This window comes from Phytophthora cinnamomi (genome assembly GCF_018691715.1).
Source record: "Phytophthora cinnamomi strain GKB4 chromosome Unknown Contig44, whole genome shotgun sequence".
NCBI classification, from domain to species: domain Eukaryota; phylum Oomycota; class Peronosporomycetes; order Peronosporales; family Peronosporaceae; genus Phytophthora; species Phytophthora cinnamomi.
This window is the reverse complement of record NW_027150977.1, coordinates 134,665-152,025: the sequence shown is the minus strand read 5'-3', so window position 1 is coordinate 152,025 and position 17,361 is coordinate 134,665. Positions and strand designations below refer to the sequence as shown.

Sequence of the window (17,361 nt, the reverse complement as noted above, 5' to 3'; positions counted from 1 at the left end):
TTGGCGATGATACCATGATGCTGGACCAGACAAGAGACGTAAATGGACCCCGTTGAATAGCTTCTATTGCAGCAGACGAAAATATTTGAGGCCCGTCAAAGCCATCGAGATCGAGTGATAAAAAAGTAAAACTCGTGAATTCGTGCTGAAGGAGAGGGAGGTACAGCTGAACGAAGCAAAGGACAGGCGTGAATGACACAGATCGTCACAGACAATTAATCCGTTAATAGCGTATGAAGTTTCTAGAGTAGTAATCCTCACCGTGCTTCTGAGGCCGGGTACGCAGAGGGAAAAGAGTGCCATCAATTAATCCAGTGTACCGAGGAAGCCCTGAAACACCTTCAATCCGTGCCGAATTTTCACGACGCTCCGCCGCTCCGGGCCAACAAATAACCTTTTGAAGCTCGCTTGGGAATCTATTGTACGTATCGCTAGCAACGATTCGGGCGTTGTGACCACCTACAGATAGAAAATCTGCTGCCAAACCGTAGCCATCCATCGACCCTAGCATTCGTAGCAACACCATCAAGTGCACCTCAACACTCATTCGAGACTGCTTTCCGGGTGTACTGCGAAACACATCGTGGTCGGCGATAAGAGTGCACACCGCGTAAAAATATTGTCTTTCATCCGGAAGTGAAGCTGAAAGTTTTCTTCCGCCATCCCCGTTAGATAGTACTTCATTCGAGACTCTGGGCGCTCAAGTCGCTCGCGCCGGGATATATACCGCTTGGGCGAGAACACGAAATACACCGCCATCAGCTCTTGCTCTTCCTCCTCCTCACTAGAATCACCACCGTCTGAGATCATTGCTAGTTTGTTCCCTCACACCTTTCGTAACGCAGCCAGTGCCCAATACTTTCGGCTTCGCGTCGGCATCGCTCGCGTGGCGACTGCTGAAGATCGCTCGTTTGAGTTCGTATCTTGAAAGGCGTTCTGAAAAAAGGTAGTCAGAGTTGCAGCAATCTTAGTGGCCTAAAAGATTCTCTTGAATTCGCGTCTGTATCCAACTCTAACTACCACTAATGTTGACGTCGAGCTCGTCCGCGTAGTCGCGTTGTCTTTGGCCTGTGATCTGGGTTGTACCCAACTAGTGAGGTGCGAGATGGGAAATCTCAGCGTGTACCTAGGTTGTAAGTTGTCTGGTCGAACTAGTTTGTAGGTTCGCTAGGCGTGCATGTGCATGTGGGGCCTGCTGAGGCGGTCTCCGAGAAGACGAGAGATAAAATGATCAATTTCCATTTCTCCACAACCCGTCAAGTTGTTGGGATTTGCCGCCGCCGTGTGGCGGCTGTCGAGGAAGACAGATGAAAGTATACTTTAGTTCCTTTCGGAATTGACAGGGAACCATGTTAGAGGGAAACCAGTTTGTCGAGACCTTTCGGCGGCTAAGTCTTTGCGGGAGTCGGGCAGCAGCGACGGCCGCAACGGCGGCTGCAGCAACAGCAAGACTGGAAGGGCCAGGTGTGAAGAGGCGACGTCGTTCCTCAACACCAATCGTGATCCCATTCGACAGTCGCCCGGATCAAGGCATTGCACCGCAGGCTTCTCCAGCCAAGAGCGATGTAACGATGGAGGACGTGAGCGGTGACGTTGAGCAGATACTTAACGAGCCGGCGCTGCCCAAGCCCCCTCGCTACAAAGGAAGGAACGTCGTGATTTCTTGCGAGCTTATCACACGTATTTTGCGGCACTGGGTGCTTTTCAAACTGAGCACAACCGCCCGTTCGTGGAACCCGTTGGCTCATGTATTGAGCACGGGACCAAGGAGATTATCGCGCGGTTCACATTTGCAAAGTATTGACAGGACGTGATCGAGGACGAATGGGTTAAATACTTTCTCCAGGCAAAGCACACAGCATTTGAGGACTATGCAGTGCTGGGCGTCGCTAGGCAGAAACTGAGTATGGATACAAAGTTGGCGGAGGCCGAATCGTGTGTCAATAGGCTCCAGGCGAACATGTACAGGATTCTCGAAGACCACAACATGGTGGACGTGATGTTTGATCGAGAACAAAAGAAGTTGGTAAAATATTTGGTCGCAAGTCTCGAACCTATCAGCTTCAAGGAGATCCAGCGTCGAATCGAGCAGGAGCAGAACAAGCGCTACAAGTCAAATGTAATAGAGTTTTCTCACTGGTTCACGGAATTACTAGCTTCTTTCATGGTCTGGGAAAAGTCCATCGTGCCGCAGGTAGGAGGCACTAAGATACGGCACCAGGAAGGCCCAGCGGTACCTCAGGAATAGGCAATCATCAGGGCCAAGGTGCAGTGAGACCCGTAGTACCCGACCAATCGATGTATGCAGCTGTGGCAACAATCTCCAGGAAGCCAAATCGTCGCTGGCCATGTTTGAAGTGCAAGTTAACAGAACACTTGGTGAAGAAGTGCCCACTAGTCCAACCGGGGGAGGCAAAACGATTGGTAGATGAATTTTGGGCTTCGCGGGAAAACACGTCGACACCAACAAGCAAGGAACCTGTGTAGATGAAGTGATTGGTCTTAGAGAAAGAGTGGTCTGCGCCGGCGGCAGACAAGATGGGCGGCGATGACGGCACGTTGAACGCGACAGTGTTCGATTTGGCGGTGAAGGCGTCGTTATTGGATTCCGGAGCAGATGCCTCAAGCGTTTCGCGTGGTTGTATCGCTGAATTACACAAGCGAGGTTGCTTTGTGGCAGTGATTAAGCGCGATCAGCCACAAGAATTTGATCCATTCGGACCTGGTACTGTGAACCTTTACCAACAAGCTCGATTTGAGAAGGTTGTTCTGCATACGTCGGCGGGGCCATTAGTTCTGCGAAACCTCGAGTGTTGGATCGATGAGTCTGATTTGACGCTAGTGTTGACTGTAGGGCGACCTGCCATGGCGGGTCTGGGCTATTCTACTGACGGATACTAGTCTCGGTATTGAAGAAGCAGCCATAATATGTACTTCCATCGGGGAACGACGTAGCTGAAACACCGCTGTTGAGAGCGCAGCAGTTGCGAAAGGTTGCCTATTTTGACGACCAACCTAGAGAGAACGTCTCGACGTCTGAGCAAGATGAGCAATTTACATCCAGAGTGGATTTGCCGGCGACTGGACGTGCTGATCCAAACGCGGTCTTAGTTCGTAAGGGCTATTGAGGGCCATAGAAGTAGCGTAAGGGTCTTCGTGGTCATGCACTGGATATGGTGTGTGAGTCGTTGTCGAACCACAAGGCGGACTTCTGCGTGATGTTTGGATTACACCCGCCAGTTAACGTTCCTCCTTTGCGAGTGCGGTTGAAGCCCGATGCTACTCCTGTTCGCTGTTCAGCAAGACGGTATGCGCTGATGCAGCGAGCATTCAAGGATGCGCACGTGGCAGAACTCGAGAAACTAGGCCTTGTTGAGAGAAACTACTGCAGCAGATGGGCGACGGCTCCACGCATAGTGCCCAAGCCACCACCAGCGGATTTTTGTACATGTATGTGCATCGACTCGATAGAGGTGAATGAGCAGACTGTGACGAGGTCCGAGCCAATTCTAGGCCAGGTTACCCATCAGTCAGAAGCCCAAACCCTACCACGTACCGGCAACATGTCACTTGAAACGTGGATATTTCTTGACCCAAGTCTGGTTTTTGTACATACTTCAAGTTGCGCTGGCTACATCTGGAAATTTAGCTCTGCGAACGTCGAGTGGCAGCGACCGCAGATCCCCAGGTCTGAGATTTGAATTCGGTCTGAGGTCTGAGGTCTGAGAATCGCTCTAGATGCCACAGATCTGAGGTTCCAGGCCTTGAATCGGACTCTGGGCGAAGAGCTGAGCCCTGACCTTCTGGGTCTGTGATTTGAAGCCCCATGGTTGCCCAAGTCGCAGACCCCAGGTCTCAGATTGGTGACCTCACGGTTTGGAATGCCCGGAGTTCTGAGACCTGAGAGTGGTGGCAAAAGTCTGAGACTTGGTCATTTGGAGTTCGATCTGAGGTTCGCCTGTGGACCAGACCCTGAGATGTGCAGTCTGGGGTCTGGGAAGAGGGCGTGGCGTGCGGCGTCTGATTTCATCTCGGCTCTGGGATGCCACAACTGAGATATGGAATCAACATCGTAATTTTGCCCCCAGCTCAGATTCCCAGCCTCCGAATCCCAGAATTCGAGCCAGAATTGAGACATGTCAAATCGGTTGGACAGACGGGGTATGGAATCAACATCGTATTTTTGCCCCCAGCTCAGGTTTTCAGCCCGGCAGTCCCTCAACTTGTGCCAAAACTGAGACACGGTGATTGTGTGCGCAAGTTGGTGTCTGGATGCACGATGTTCGTGAGGATAAGTGGCAACTGGTGAAAGACAGGTGACGCTCCAAGCCTAGGACGTGACTAAAAGCCTACGGCGTGCCAGCAGGTCCTGAAGTGCGGCTTCGTGGTCTCACATATGAAGTGGGTACACAAGCGATGGCTACATTGTCGGTCTGGGAGCTGCGGTAGTTGCTCTTTGAAGTTGGCGATTGCCGCTTGGAGGGTCACTCTGAAGAGTCGCCCCGTTGTGGCTTTTCGGCCCCTGGTGTCAGGCACACAAGATTCGGCCTGACCAGTCGCCTATGGATCTGAGCCAACGGGAGCCACAGGATCTTGGCGTCATCCGGATTACACCTGATTTGTACCCAGAGTAATCAGTGTAATCAGGTGATGACAGACCAAGTCCGCCCAATCCCGGCCACAAGATCCTGGCGTAATCAGGATATCACTGATTTGCACCCAGGTGTAATCAGTGTAATCAAGTGATGGCTGACACAGACAGGTCAATGGAAGGGCCGACGCGCATTCACGGGCGCCGCCAAGCCAGTAGCTTAGTGGGTGTCTCACCCTTGTTCAAGGTGTACCCAGGAGATGTTTGCACCCTTACTTGATAGGCCCTTTGTATGTGCATGTGCATGATAATAATCAGAGTTTGTTTTGCCCCGAAGACCGCAAGCTGCGGAGTTCGTCTTGCGCCGACGGGCGTGTCGCTTCACAGGGACCTAGTCCCTGCCCCCGGCGGCGCGCGCAAGGTCAAGTGGAGTCGCTACGAGTGTTCTACGGTCAAGCTCAGCTAACTCCAAATAAATTCAAGTTCAACAACCAAGCCTTTTCGTGTTTCGGCCCCGTTTGCCTTCGTTGTTGTATTCCCACACGCGGGACATTGGTTTTGCTGGGTTTTCGTGCTGGTTGGCTGGTTTCCTGGCGGTGCTTCATATTTTCGGGCGGATGGTGCTCCGCTCTGAGGTTTCGGCAGAGCAACACCTGGGATAGTGGTTTCTGGGGTTGCTAGTGGTATCCGTGTGGCGCGAATAGTCTGGGATAGTGGTTCCCAGCTTCGCTGTGTCGCCTACATCAAGGCGTGGTGCGCGGAAGTCCCAGGGTGCAGAGCGAGAACCCTGGATCAAGGCAGGCTCAGACCGAGCCAACTCTCGGGGCCACTCTGGTCTGAGGGGCGAGTGAAGACCGTTGTGCGGCTCTCAGTCTGAGCCGCCGGAGGAAGTGTCGTGACTGGAAGCGACTCGAAGCCGGAGTCGCTGAGCAAGGAGGAGGCTGTTAAGGCCCAGAGTCCAAGGGCCTGAGAAGAGAAGTGGACTAAGTGTGTGTGGAGTGAACGTGTTTATATTCAAGAAAACGGGGCACAGCGGACTGCGCACGTGCGTACAAGGGCCTTCCAAGCAAGGAGCAAGCTTCGTCTGGGGGCATCTGGGAACTGTCGAGTTCGGAGGCTGCTGGTGTGGTCGACGCAAGTCTGGGCCCACAGCGTAGCCTTAGGAAGAACCAAGTCAAGGGATTGCAAGAATGAGGAACACACGCCTCACCCAGCTTGGGATCTGAGATCTAATCTCAGATTCTGAGTTGAGTGGTCTGAGATCGAGGTCTAGCCGCGAGGCTATCCCTGATTTTGGAGCCCGCATCGCCACAAATGTATACCCCCACACGAGTGCCAATGGGTACGAGAAACGCAGTTGCTTATTGCCAAAGTGTTGTGGAATTAATCTTTGGTGACCTGCTGTATCGTGGCGTTCTTGTATGGCTAGATGACATTCTTGACTACGGGAGTCAGAAGATGAGTTGGTGGAATTGCTGGAGGCTGTGTTTCAGCGGTGTGTGAAGTATGGACTGAAACTCAATCCTGCAAAGTGCCAGAGATTCGTGAAGGAGGTTACCTGGTTCGAAAATGTTATCTCAGTTGCGGGTGTGACGCATAGCCCAGCGAGAGTTCAACGTCTCGTTGAAATGTCTTCACCATCGACGGCAGCAGATTTGCAATAGCTCGTGTGTGCCGTAAACTGAATGCGGTCCAGTATTCCAGAGTTTGCGCGGGTCACGGCCCCACTGTACAACATTCTCGAGAAGGCCATGCAAACCTGTGGCCACTGTACCAAACGTCAGCTTTCTAAAGTAAACTTTCTAGTGTTGGATGGGGTGTGCGGGAGGAAGAGAGTCTGTCACAGGCGATGGATCGACTGCTTGCAATGGTGCGTTTGGCCCATCCAAAAGCCGAGTATGATCTTGCATTAGTGGCGGATGCAAGTTTGGATCACTGGGGATCTGTATTGACACAGATGACACAGGAGGATGCGGGTAAACAACTTGCCGAGCAGCGTCACGAGCCCTTGGCGTCCCTTAGCGGCCACGTTCGAGGTGGTTCGCACAGGTGGCCTACCATCGAAAAGGAGGCATTCGCAATAATGGAGTCTTGCAGACATCTGGAGTATTTGCTGTTACGTCCGCGAGGCTTTAAGCTGTACACCGACCATCGTAATTTGGTGTACATTTTCAATCCCTATGCCATGGATGGAAGTATGCAGCGATACCAAGCCGATAAGCATCAGCGGTGGGCTAAGACGCTGACTAGCTTTCAGTACGAGATTGAACACATACGGGGCGAAGACAATGTGTGGGAGACTTACTATCAAGATGGGGAGCTCCTTCGGAGCCAAAGTCGCCGTCTCGAATGCGCAGACTCGCAATTATTGATCAGGTGTCACTGCTTCAAGATAAAGACTTTGAATGGCCGAGCTACGAAGAAATTGTTCTCGTTCAAAAGAAAGAGTTGATAAGGACATTGCTGAGCAGTATTCGTCGGGATGAGAAGTTCAGTGTTTTCACGAGTCTGGATTCCGGAGAGCGAAGCCGATTTGCAGTAGAGGATCGGTGCCATTGCTCACGCAGGAGCCGCTATGTAGAGTTGCTGGAGTGTGACCACCCGACATCTGAATCTGCTTATCACGGGTTGAATGACTAGTTTAAAAGATTTGGAGTCGTGCATACTTGGGTGTCTGACCAAGGTTCGCACTTCACCAGTGATGTGATGGAGCTCGTTCGCCATCTTCTTGGGGCAGAGCATCACTTTGTCACAGCTTGCTCGCCTTGGGCGAGTGGTACCGTGGAGGTTGTGTATCGGCTGGTACTCCGATGTATGAAAGCGCTTACTAGCGAGCTGAAATTGCAACTCAACCAGTGGCCTGTGATTTTACCATTGGTGCAAGCGGCTTTGAACGGCGTGGCGTCAAATCGTGTGGGAAGTATACTACCGGTGACAGCCTTTACAGGGTTGCATGGGTCATCGCAGTTGACATCTATCCTTTCTGAGCCTTTTGCTGAAGGCTGTACACTTTCATGGGTCGAGGAACAACAGAAACGTCATCTGACGGACGTTCGTGCAGCACTGGATACGATTCATCAGCAGAGTGAAACGATTAGCGAGCGCCGAAATGGCCAAGCGCGAGGGCGTCGTGCGGCCAAAAAAGGGTGCGCATTGCGAAGTTTTCAATTGGGGATTTCGTACTTGCGGCTACGACAATCAAGGGTGGAAGCAAGCTTTCTCTACATTGGTGGGGTCCAAAACGTGTGGTGCGCTCGCTCAACGATTATACGTTTGAGGGGCAGGACCTTTGCGCTCCATATGCAGTCACTGTTCGCCATGTTTCGCGACTCATGTTTTACCGCGAGGCTGGTCGAGGAATCACCGAAAATCGCACACGCTCTTCATGGCGAAGGTGGCCACCTCGTTGACAGGCTATTGAGCTGCAGGTGGGGGGGCAACAATCCCAACAATGGGAAACTTTTGTGCAGTGGATTGCAGGGGGGGGGGGGGGCACAATCCCAACAATGAGAGATTTTTGTGCAGTGGATTGGACTCGATGCAGAAGAAGCATCGTGGGAATCAGCTTCTGTCATCTTTGAAGACGTTCCACAGCTTGTTCGCAAGTTTGTGGCTGAGTCCCGACCGGATCACCTGGTTCAGAGAACCAAGGATAAAGATACTGTAGTGGGTCTAACTTGACTCACTACGTGTATGAGGAAGCGTACGTACATCGTAATTACTTGAGTTAATTATATTTGAATACCAATGTAATTTAAATCAGATAAGACTCCAAGTGACTTAGATTAGGTACAATGAGAACTGTATTGGTTGTAAATTGATCTTCCTCCTAAATCTGCTAAAACTGTTTATCATCTATGAAAGGGGTTGACAACGGCTGGCTGTCAGAGCCCCGCCAACATGCTCGTCTCTAATTGGTAGAAAGATGCTGCTTTCTACCAATAGGATCTTTGGGTAGATGTGGACCACTCATTGTGGTGGCCCACTTCAATGTATCCATTGGTGTGATTTACACCAAGGTGAGGAAGTATCTAAAACTTTTAACAGATATCTTATCTGTTAAAATCACAAGTGGCTACAAGCCACTTGTGCGTGTAACCCCGTTACAGAAACCACCACCAATGATTTGACTTTATTCACCAACAACTGTGTCCTATTATCACTAACCACAGAAACAGGATTCACCACCAAATACAAATAATTGATCACTAAGAAATAATAAAGATAATTTGCCATTAGCAGGTCGACTATGCAAATTTGAGCCCAACGCACTTCGACCACTCCTCATTCATCAACAAGCAGACTCATCAGCACCCACGAGCAGCTCGCGTTACTTGGTCGACCGCAAGCCGATCCTCCGCCAGCATGGATCCACATAGGGTCGAGCCGGAGCCATGGCGATAACTTTAGCGCGTTGAAGGCGGTGACAACGACCGGGATCCAGTGCTTGCTACGTTACCTCGCTATGCTCGTATGAAAAACGACACTGTACCTTGCTCCATCGATCATGTGGTGACGGAACAGACTTGTCATTGTCGCGGCACCAAATGAAGTCCATCAGCACGGAGTGCCGATCTGAGCGGTGTCACGCGAATACTGAAGACGGCAAATGTCGCTATAAAATCAATAGCTGCCTAGCGTCCAACACGTCGATCATCTTCCAACACGGCCATCACCAATACGTTGGTAATGCAGCGGCACCTGCGAAGCCGAAGCTTACATCGGAGATGAAAACTTTCATCAACAACCGATTGATGCAACAACCGGACAGCAGACCTTACGACCTTTTCAGCGTGATTGCAGCCATGATCGACAGCAACGACATGTGGGGACCTGATCCTGAGCTGGAGCATGGAGAAAAACAAATTCTGCGGAATCATTCCCTGATGTAGTCGTATTTTGCGAGCAGCGACTGTACGATAATGTTGGAATGGCTGATGAGAATCCATCCGCAAGCGTGGTGCTGTGTGATACTCGAGTAACCGTACGCGGGATCGCTACCAATCTCGGCGATGGAAGCGACACTAATCCATCCCGTGTTGGGATCACCTCTCACAAGCTTCTTGAACTATATGTTGATGTGCAAACAAACGCTGAGCAAACAACAATGTTTCACGTCGACACTGTGAGATGTAGTCTCGCCAGTGTCGAAGCTCGACACCGGCAAGAGCTACAGATCCTAAGATGGCTCCTCAGCGTGTGGTTGCCACACGCGGCTATCGAGTTGTAGTCAGCTCTGTCACGCAACGACAGCAGAAGAGTTAGAGTTTCAGTATGCAGAAGGCAATCAATGGCAGTGAGCACGAAGGCTCATGCTTCCCGCAAGGACACGAAGGACACAGTGTAGTTAGGTTTAGTATAGTAATGTTGGCCTGAGTATTGTGTCAATACACGGACTGCTGGTGAGCGGTGGTTCCGGCACGGGGTTCTCACTCACTCGAGAACTTGACGCCAGCGGCTTAAGTGAGAACCCCAGCGAGCCGGTCCACCGCTGTGCCTGTCGTGGCGTTCTGCCTTGGCACTCACGTGCTTACTTCCCTAGCCTACTTAGCTACCATGACTGTGACTCTACGGAGCAGCAGCAGCATGGCGCGTAATGCGCCTCAAACACTACTTTCAACAATGGTTTCCCGTAATGGTCATGGGGATATCGGATAGAAGGCGACATTTTTTTCCTGTTTTGTACCTCTTCATATCGCAGCGACGCCACGGTGATGTTGGGCGGTGCTTGGGGAAGGTGGATTTCGTGCTGTACAACACGTTCGGTGTTCACCTGGGACCTGAATTCGTAATAATGGACGGTAACAAGCCTCAGTTTAACGCCTGCCACGAGGTTCTGCCCAACTCTGTCGTTCTTATGTGCTGGTACCATGTAACCCACAACGTACTGACCAAAGCAAAGGCCAAAGGTGCCGCCAAAGCACATACTAAGGCGAGTTTTGGGGACATGTACGACCTTCACTTCGCACCAGCTGTGTCGCGTTTACCCGGGGCTTGATTCCAAGCAGGAAAGTTTATTAATCAGCAGAAGTAGAGTAAAGAAAATCGAGTGCCTCCGCTAGAGCGCACTCCTACATGAAGACGAGTGGGAGCGTGCCAGCACCCACTCGTTGTGTAAACTGCGTGCCGCGGCCCACTAGTCTGCCGTGCCATAATCCTTGGCACGCGTCCTGCGCTCCGACGTGGTGCTGATTGGGCACCAGCGCGAACTCGTGCTGCGACGCAGCCTAAGCTTGAACTCTGACCGCCATCACGGCGACAGTGCCCTCCAAAGCTTGGATGCGGCTGCAGTATCGTGATGCTAGTCAATTTGAGCGCTGAGTTCGTCATCTTCAGCCGCGTCGATGTACTCGCGCACCTTCGCGGGGGCATCATGCAGCAACGTGATCAGCGGCTCCCATGAGTTCTCGATGGCTTGGAGACCGGCCCATGAGACGAAAAGCTCCCAGCGGTTCAGGTCATGGTTGTAGCGATGGTCGACCAACTTCTCGACTCCCAAGAGCATGCCCTGGCTGGAGACCAATTCCAACAGCTCTGCAGTCGTGTCCAGCTCGGCGTCGGCGTAGAATTTAAGACGAGAAGCGTGCACATCGTACTTTCGTCCAGTCACCAGGTGCTCTATCTCGAAGGAGTGGGCGAGAGCAGCAACCACTTTGAAGGGGCCGACCCAGTGACCCAACAGCTTGTTGTTCGGCAGACGTTGGTCGATTCTTGACCATAGCACAAAGTCACCGACGTCGAAGTTGACAGGAATGCCCTTGTGCGATGCCATGTCGCGGAGTCGCTGGCGTTCCTTTGCATCTGACACGTCCTGGTGAATAGCGTGCAGCGAAGAGCGAAGCTGGCCCACAAAGCCGCCAATATCGTCGAGGTCGACTACGCGTTCAGCGTGCTCGCTACCGGCGGGCACCACAATTACGTCCAATGCTGATGAAGCTGGCAGCCCCGTGAACACCTCCACAGGAGCATGACCGGCAAGAGATGGGACTGGAGTGTGGTTTAAGTTGGCTTGGATAGCAGGCAACAGATATGGCCACTCGTGCTGGTCCAGGCCACACTCCATGAGCAGCGCTCGGAGTACTTGAAGGACGTCCTTGTTCAGCCTTTCAATCGTCCCGTTCAACCATGGTGAGTATACTGGCGTGAAGTGCAGCTCCATCTTCAATCGCGCTGCGAGGTGCTTCACCATTTCGTTGCGAAAGTGTGTGCCCTGGTCGGACTTCAGAGTCTGTGGTAGCCCATACCGTGCGTACCAGAGTGTGAGTGATTCCGCCGCGACGTAGGCAGTTGGTGTAGCGCACGGAAACAATTCACAGAAGTGGGATATTCCATCTTTCACCACCAGCAGATACTTCGAGTCGCCAAAACCATCACCAAGGGACAGGAAGTCCCAATGCACCACTTCATTTCGCTGCGTCGGTGTCAGCAGCGGGCCATATGGGCGCGGAATCTGACGAGGGCCCTTGAAGTGCTTGCAGAGTAGACACTGTCGGACGAACTTGGCCACTTTATCGTCCAGATTCACGGTGTAAAATCGTTCTTTCAACACCAAGGCCATTGCATCCTGGCCGCGATGGCCTTGTGAACCGCAATGAGCGACGACAAAAATTCGGGCGAGCAGGTCCTTTGCATTCGTGGGGACCCAGGGGCGGTTGTCCACGGTCACCACACCATCCTCCTCTTCCGAAGCGTGCTGCAACCGAGAGCGCTCACGAGAGGCAGCAAGTTGAGCAGCGTGCAGGTCAGCGCGCTTGGGAAAAATAAACTGCTCGTCAGCAAGTGGACGAAGCGGTGATAACTCTTCCACTGGGACGATGTGACGACTGCGTGTCTGGACAGCGGCCACAGCAACAATCTCGCGGGCATGCCAACGGGACACGATATCCGCCCACACATTCTTTTCGCCAGGAATGTGTTCGATAGTGTAGTGCAGACCACATAGACGCATCGCCCAGCGTTGCAAGCGGTCCCGGACGTGCTTTTTGAGCTCGACGCTCGGCGCAAAAATGTATGCCAAGTTGGCATGATCGCAGTAGAGGCGGAACCCACGAGGGCGAAGCAGGAGATATTCGAGATCTTGACAGGCTTTAACAATCGGATAAGCCTCTTTTTCCACCACGGTCCAATTCAACTCTGAATGCTTGAACAGGCCACCCTTGCAGATAATCATCTCGTGGTGCTGTTCGTCAACAGGTAGGGAAGCATCCCAATCGCGAACCTGTGTGAGGATGATCGAGTAGCCGGTGGCCGAGGCATCTGTGAAGAGTAGCAACTGGGCATCAGGATCCGGAAAAGCCATCAGCGCGGAGTCCTTCACCAGTGATACAACAGTCTTGAACGCGACTTCTTCGGCCGGAGACCACGTCGTAGGGACGTTCAACGCATTGCGACTTCGCCGACCAATTCGGGTGCGCTCATCATTCAGCTTGTCTTGCAGCGGTGCAATTGTCCTCGCGTAGTCAGGTAGCGAGTCGTGCAGCCAGTTCGTAGCGCACACGAAGTATTGTAGGTCAGCGACTGTAGCGGGTAGCGGGAGCTCTGTGAGAGCGCTGACTCGGGACGGGTCGTGGCGAATACCTTCACTGGAAATAAGACGCCCGCACCAGAGGATCTCGAGCTCAAAAAGCGACGACTTTGTACGATTGAGCTTGAAGTTGGCCGCACTGACAATCTCGAAAAACGTCCGCAGCGTTTGCAGGAATTCGGCGATGGTAGGCGCAAATAGGATCACGTCGTCAACCCACACCAACGCCGAGTGTGGGATCAGCGGTGCCAGTTTCGCTTGCACTTGGCTTTGAAAATGCAGCGCCGAGTCCATCGCTCCTTGCGGGACTCTAGTAGGTGTATACACGCCATCCGGCGTGACGAACGAGAAAAATCTCCCTACTGTCTTCATGAAGAGGTAGCTGCCAGAAACCTTGGGTGAAGTCAAATCGGGCGAAGATCTTCTTGCCCTGGAAAGCATCGGCTTGGATGGCAGCTGACGGCATGGTGCCGGCGATAGGGACCGTCACACTGTTAACAGGTCGATAGTCGATCGTCAGCCGAAATTTATCCTGGGTTCCTGGCTTGCGGACGGGAACCACGGCACATGCCCAGCGTGCCGAGTTATTCTGTTCGATGAGACCACCATCAACCAATGCCTTTACATAGTCGCGGATAAAAGCAGCCTGCAGCGGTGCGTACTTGCGTGGCGCACTCCGGTGAGGGACCGCATCGGGTCGCAGCGTGACACGAAGTGGTTCGACGTCTGCTGGTAGGTCTGCGCCGACTGCGTCGCGCCAAATATCGGGGAATTCATCAAGCAGTGCGCGAACGGCACCGACGTGCTCTTCCGGTAGCCCGTTCCCAACTGCGCAGTCCAGCAGTTCGTCGAGAGAGTTGATTGGCTGTGGGGCAAAAGGAAGTTCGTCGCCCACAGAAAACTCGTCATTCTCACTATCGAGCAGTGCAGGTTCGGCTAATTGAGCCAACTGCTCCTCGACGTCAATACCGAGCCCCTTCAGCACGTCGCGCCCGAGCAGCAGCTCGTCGCCGTCACCTCTCAGAACGAGGCATGGCACCGATCGAAGCGACACCTGGCCGGCCATCGTCATCAGCTCCAGGTCCAGTAGCAATTCTTGGTCACACCTCAGCCTGCGTCCGTCCGCCATTTCGGCTTCCACGGGCGTACTTAGTAGGATAGGTGAGAGGGTGGGCTGAACCGCACGAAGTGAAGTCACGACGCCTTCTGGGATGATGCTTCTGTCCGCACCGGTATCAGGGACGTACGGGACCGTGAGAAGACCGTTGATGCAGACAGACATAGCACTTCTCTTGTAACGCGCTGCCTTGGATCTCGAGGCGCTGGCGCGGTGCTCCTTGTCTTCGCGGAACTTCTTCAGCGCTTCGGTCCGCTGCGCTTCCGTAGCCTTTGGGCAGTCGTTGAGCCAATGCGCCCCCTTGCACACTAGGCAACCATCACGAGGGGGAGCCCGTGGAGGCGGTGTGGCCGGCGCAGCGGTCCCTGGAGCTCGTGGTGCCGGAGTTGTAGGGCGAGGCGCAGGCTTGGAGCTCGTGGTCCGAGGCGGCTTGCGGTCGGCCTTGAACGCTTTGGCATCAATTTTTCCAGCATGGTCCTGCGACATTCGATGAAAGCGCTGCTGGACTTTCGCATGTTCCAGTATCAAATCAAAGAGGGCAACATCATCTGACTTACAGTCACGCCTCTCTAACTCAATAAGTCGATCGATCTGGGCCTTGAGGATGCAGTGCAGGCCATAAATATGTAGCAAACGGTTTTTCGCAACTAATTACGTCAATTCTTCGCGAATTAGGCTAAAACGTCGTATTTAGGCGTTTCAAACAAAGGGCTTGTCAAGGGTCATTTCAGATTTTGCGGGCGACTCGTGGTTGCGGAGAACTGGTAGTGACCATCACTCTGACCCTGGACAGAAGTACGTAGCACGGCACGTTTGGGTCTTTATTGAGCGGTCTACCACTACTTTTCTGCTGTTTAATGCTTTGTCTTCTTTCCTTTGTCTTCGGAGACGTCTACAACGCGGTTTGGCACTGATTTCACCAAATTTTGAAGTCGTGAGAGCTCCACATTTTCCCACTCTCTCTTGATGGCCGATTTCAGCTCGTCCACGGTCATGTATTGCTTCCCACCTCGATAAACAGCTCGGGCAAGAATGCCCCAGACATTCTCAATCGGGTTTAAGTCTGGCGACAGCGCTGGCCAGTCCAAAACATTGATTTTGCAGCTCTTTAGAAACGACTTGGTGCTCTTCGAGGCGTGAATGCTGGCGTTGTCGTGCTGAAAAACGAAGGATCCCTGATGGTAGGCCTCTCCGAAGGGCAGCAGATAATCCGTGAGTGTTTCCTGATAGTCGAAGGAGTTTTGACGGCCATCCAGAAACGCTAACTCCGTTTTTCCGCGCGACGAAAAGCCACCCCATACCATCACGGATCCGCCACCATTTTGGCGGCTGAAATATGTCTCCTTCTCGCATCTAAGATCATGCCAATAGTATTGTAGGCCGTCTGGTCCGTCAAGATTAAATTTTTTCTCATCAGAGAAAACAACTTGATCCCAATCGGTCCTCGCAATAACCATTGCCCTCGCCCATTTTCGACGGGCTAGTATGTGCCCCGCCTTAAGCATCGGCGTGCGGTTGCGCTTGCCGTAGCCCATGTGAGGGGTGCGCTGAAGCACTCGACGCACTGATCGCGTCGATATTGTTAACCCCAGGGCGGTTTTGATGGCACTGGACGAAGCCCCAGACTGCTTTGCCTCCTGAACGATGCGCCGTTGGGTCCTCTGGGAGACTTTTGTAGGCCTTCCTGGCCTCTTGACCTTCCCGTACTCCGCTTTCATCCTCCAAAACTTACTCACACCAGACACCGACCGTCCTATGTGCTTAGCGATCGCAGCAAACGTCCATCCGGCTTCCCGAAGCCCGATAATCTTGCCTCTCTCGACAGCCGTAAACTCCGAGCCTTCAGGCATCACTAGGCATTCTCAACGTCAACCTACGGGTAGTACAGGAATTAGGGTGTCATAGGGGCTTCAGTGATGTGCCCATGCAGCTCAGCAACGCCCTAGACCGCTCAATAAAGACCCAAACGTGCCGTGCTACGTACTTCTGTCCAGGGTCAGAGTGATGGTCACTACCAGTTCTCCGCAACCACGAGTCGCCCGCAACATCTGAAATGACCCTCGACAAGCCCTTTGTTTGAAACGCCTAAATACGACGTTTTAGCCTAATTCGCGAAGAATTGACGTAATTAGTCGCGAAAAACCGTTTGCTACGTATTTATGGCCTGCACTGTAGAAGGTTGCAGGTTTTCGACCAGAATGCGGCAGCGAGCCTTCATCCTGTTCTTGTAGTTGGTACCTTCCTTGTCATCCGCTCCCATCAGCCCTTGTAGACCGTTGTCCTCCACGATCCCATTGAAGTCCTCGTAGTAGCGGAAAATCCGCGCGTCACAGTCATCGATCGTCAGGTCCATCCTTAAGTTCGCACGGAACAGGGACGAGACATCAGGTACGAACTCATTCTTGAGTGTACGACAGCGTGCCTCGACGACTCCCATGATGTCGGCATCGGTGACGGAGGCAACAGGCTTCTTGAGCACATACGTGGCCAGGTTCTTCAGCGTCTGGCGTCTCACAGAGCCCTTCACAGTGGCTACAACGTTCTCATACGTCTCACCGGTAGTAGTGCAGCGGTGACGCATCTTCTCAACATAGCGTTCCCACTCACGGTGCCACTCAACCAGAGCGGCATGCTCCCAGCTGGTCAGCTCGGGTGCCTTGATGACCTCGAAGATAGGCTGGGGGATTGACATCTCCACATCGCCATCGGGATCCACCGTGTAGCGAGTCCCCGACATAGTTGACGTTGAAGTTGTCAGAGCCGAACTTAACGCGAGCCGCACTTAAGTCCGATACGAACTTCCGATTCGCACTTAGTCGACAAAGGTCGGTAGTGTCCTCGACCCTACGACGACAGGCAGGAGTCCCTTCGGTTGACACGCGCACCGAAGAAGAACAGCAGTCCGGACAGTCGGCGACGTCCGGGATCAACAAACTCGCGCTTCGAAGAGCGCAAAGCTAGCTTTGTCGCGTTTACCCGGGGCTTGATTCCAAGCAGGAAAGTTTATTAATCAGCAGAAGTAGAGTAAAGAAAATCGAGCGCCTCCGCTAGAGCGCACTCCTACATGAAGACGAGTGGGAGCGTGCCAGCACCCACTCGTTGTGTAAACTGCGTGCCGCGGCCCACTAG

General features: G+C 52.8%; 3 protein-coding genes across 3 annotated transcripts; all 3 read right to left on the bottom strand.

Annotated features, from left to right (window-relative positions):
* Nucleotides 1-10,892: 10,892 nt before the first annotated feature.
* IUM83_13666 (uncharacterized protein) lies at nucleotides 10,893-13,409 on the bottom strand (the record flags this gene model as incomplete). The annotated part of the gene is made up of 1 exon (XM_067938360.1): nucleotides 10,893-13,409. The coding sequence occupies one exon, from the start codon at nucleotides 13,407-13,409 to the stop codon at nucleotides 10,893-10,895; it is 2,517 nt and encodes an 838-aa protein (XP_067790747.1).
* A 16-nt stretch (nucleotides 13,410-13,425) lies between these two features.
* IUM83_13665 (uncharacterized protein) lies at nucleotides 13,426-14,718 on the bottom strand (the record flags this gene model as incomplete). Its single annotated transcript, XM_067938359.1, has 1 exon — nucleotides 13,426-14,718. The coding sequence occupies one exon, from the start codon at nucleotides 14,716-14,718 to the stop codon at nucleotides 13,426-13,428; it is 1,293 nt and encodes a 430-aa protein (XP_067790683.1).
* A 1,663-nt stretch (nucleotides 14,719-16,381) lies between these two features.
* On the bottom strand, nucleotides 16,382-16,969 carry IUM83_13664 (uncharacterized protein; the record flags this gene model as incomplete). Its single annotated transcript, XM_067938358.1, has 1 exon — nucleotides 16,382-16,969. One exon carries the CDS (start codon nucleotides 16,967-16,969, stop codon nucleotides 16,382-16,384), a length of 588 nt encoding a protein of 195 aa, XP_067790749.1.
* Between the last annotated feature and the right edge of the window lie 392 nt (nucleotides 16,970-17,361).